We start from the raw sequence: 2,877 nt of genomic DNA on the forward strand, positions 1-2,877 counted from the left end.
AAATGAACTCTATTACACCAATAAAGCATAATGAAAAAACAGAAATAAATTCTTCTCAATAATCATAAAATCCAATAATGGATATATCTATTAATTGACTTTTTTTATTTTTTATTTTATTTTATATGAATATCTATCTATTTATTTAATGATTAACAAAAAGAAAATAAATATTAAAAAAATGAGAATTATAATTAACAACTTAGAATCTTATTTGTTGAACTATTTAAATATAAAGAAAATAAAAGAAGCTATTCAAATAAAAATGCCATTAAAGAATATTCCTAAACATTCCACTCAATAATAATTATTATATCAACGCTTTAATTATTGTATTTATAAGTTGATTTAAACTAGTTTTTGAGTAGTTTAATTGATGACTAAATTAACTGAAGCCACTCTCCCTGCAACAGGAAAAAATATCTATCATCTTGCTATTTCTGCTGATGACCTTGCTGATAACATCATTGTAGTAGGTGACCCTGAAAGAGTTCCAAAAGCAGCTGCTGTAGTATTAGATCAAACAAAACCAATTTTTAGACATGACCATAGAGGATTAGTTACTATGACAGGATACACTCCAAATGGAGTAAGAATGTCTATTGTAACAACTGGAATGGGAACTGGAAGCACAGAAATTATTATTAATGAAATATTAGCACTTAAATGCATTGACATTGAAACAAGAACTGTTAAAAATACACCAAAGAAACCTCTTAATATTATTAGGGTAGGTACTTCAGGTGCTGTACAAGAAGAAACAGAATTAGGAACATCTATTATTACTAAATATGCAATCGGACTTGATAACACTGGAATGTATTATGATGTTGCATTAACAAATCCATTTGGTGTTGAATTAGAAAAAATTGCTGACTCAGAAATAAACAAAGCCATTCCTGAAGGAAGAAGATTTAAAGGAAGACTTCATCCATATGTATCTATTCCCAATAAATGTGTTGTTGATGCTTTAATAGAAGCATCAAAGAAAGATAATTTACTTTATAAAGTTGGTATTACTGCATCAGCAGCAGGATTTTTTGCATGTCAAGGAAGATTTGTATTTGAAGAAAACCATCCAACAATTGAAAACTTAGATAGTGTTTTAACACAGATTGGAGTTGATGGAATTAAAGTTGAAAACTTTGAAATGGAAATTGCAGCAATTGCTCAAATTACTCAAAACTTTACTTGGGTTAGAGCTGGATGTATTTGTATGGCTGTGGCTAACAGAAGACTAAATACTTTTGCTAAACCAGAAAAATCAAGTATTGAACCAACAATGAAAGTAGCCGCAGATGCTTTAGAGATTTTAGACAAATTAGCTTTAGAACAATAAATTAAACTTTTTATTTTTTATTATATTTTTTATGGGTTTAAAACTGATATTTCTTTCATATCTTTAATTTTAAATAAGTTGATAAATAACTCAGTTAAATGGAAGTTTGGCAAAAGGCAACATATCAACAACAGGGCTTTTGTATAATTGGTTTTTAAAGAGAACCTCCATTTTACCATGATTTCCAGCAACACAGTCACAAGCTTTGTCATATTCATTATAACAAATAAAACCAATTCTTTTATCAATAAGTAATTTGCAATCAAATAATTCTCCGTATTGAGCAAAATAATTTTTAAAAGCTTCTCTTGAAAGAAGTTGTTTTGGGATATTTTTAATAAAAAGATTATTAGTTTTTAAATCTGTCTCTATCATTCTGCGTTTATCATAATATATTTTATTCTTCTCAGACTTATAATCTTTTTTACTTTTTAATAATTCTGCCATTAAAGGTAAACCAGACGAAAATATGTCTTTACCATTTACTGTTTCAATCATTTTATTTGCAGATTCTTCTCTTTTATATTTAATAAATAATGCTTTTGTATTATATTTTTTATTAACTTCAGTTAACTTTAATGAATCAATTTCTCCAAATGAAGAAAAATAATTTATTAACTCGTCAGTTTCAGTTAAGTCTTTGTGTATATTTTTTACTAACACATTTGTTTTATCATCTTGTTTAATTTGATGAACTTTTAATTCAAACCTATCTGTACCAATATCTTTTTGAATAATGTCTTTATTTTCAAATAACCACTCTCCTTCTTGTTGACTGTTTACTTTCATAAGAGCATAATTTCCATGAACATTTTTTCCAATTAGTAACGTTAAAATATTCACTTTATTTTCAAAATAAAGTTGTAATGACTCATCAGTTATATCATCTTTTAATCCATAAAGATCGTAATTATATTCATTTCTCTCTTTTACTTCTTTTGTTAACTTCCAACATATTATAATTTTTTTCTTTTTTACTTCAATATGGCTTCTTTGTTGATGTACTTTAAGTGCTTGTTGATGTGTTTTAAATTCAACATAAGCTAATGGTCCAACAACATGTATTTGTTTGATTGTAACAATGTAATCTTTTAAAGCAATTCCTAATAATTTTTCTGTTGTGTTATTAGGAAGTGAGAGAAAAACCAAAGTAGTGTTATTGATAAAGATTGGTTCTTCCATTAACTTTTTTATTTAGAATTTAAAGATTTAAATTATAGTATGATTATTTTTTTATGTCTGTATGGTAAAAATCTTCAAAATATTATCAATATTATTTCTAATACTACTCCTTTTTTATTCACATGAGACACTAAATTATAGACATCATATATTTGTATAATATTATACATTGACAACCACCAAAATTATATCAATTATAAAAACCAATAAGTGTATATCATATTTTATATCTTTGTTTTATTTTTTTTTTTTAAGAATAATAATTTTTTTAATAAAAATTCGAGAGTGGTTTTATGTTTTTAATTTTGAATCATTATTAATTTTACTGATAATTTGAAAGTAAAATGAAAATGATA

General features: G+C 25.4%; 2 protein-coding genes across 2 annotated transcripts; one reads left to right on the forward strand and one right to left on the reverse strand.

Moving 5' to 3' along the window:
- Positions 1 to 376: 376 nt before the first annotated feature.
- On the forward strand, positions 377 to 1,339 carry ENU1_070270 (purine nucleoside phosphorylase, putative; the record flags this gene model as incomplete). Its single annotated transcript, XM_008858410.1, has 1 exon — positions 377 to 1,339. One exon carries the CDS (start codon positions 377 to 379, stop codon positions 1,337 to 1,339), a length of 963 nt encoding a protein of 320 aa, XP_008856632.1.
- Positions 1,340 to 1,429: 90 nt separating this feature from the next.
- On the reverse strand, positions 1,430 to 2,521 carry ENU1_070280 (RNA recognition motif domain containing protein; the record flags this gene model as incomplete). Its single annotated transcript, XM_008858411.1, has 1 exon — positions 1,430 to 2,521. The coding sequence occupies one exon, from the start codon at positions 2,519 to 2,521 to the stop codon at positions 1,430 to 1,432; it is 1,092 nt and encodes a 363-aa protein (XP_008856633.1).
- Positions 2,522 to 2,877: the final 356 nt, after the last annotated feature.

This window comes from Entamoeba nuttalli (genome assembly GCF_000257125.1).
Source record: "Entamoeba nuttalli P19 unplaced genomic scaffold asmbl_3486, whole genome shotgun sequence".
Classification (NCBI taxonomy): Eukaryota; Evosea; order Mastigamoebida; family Endamoebidae; genus Entamoeba; species Entamoeba nuttalli.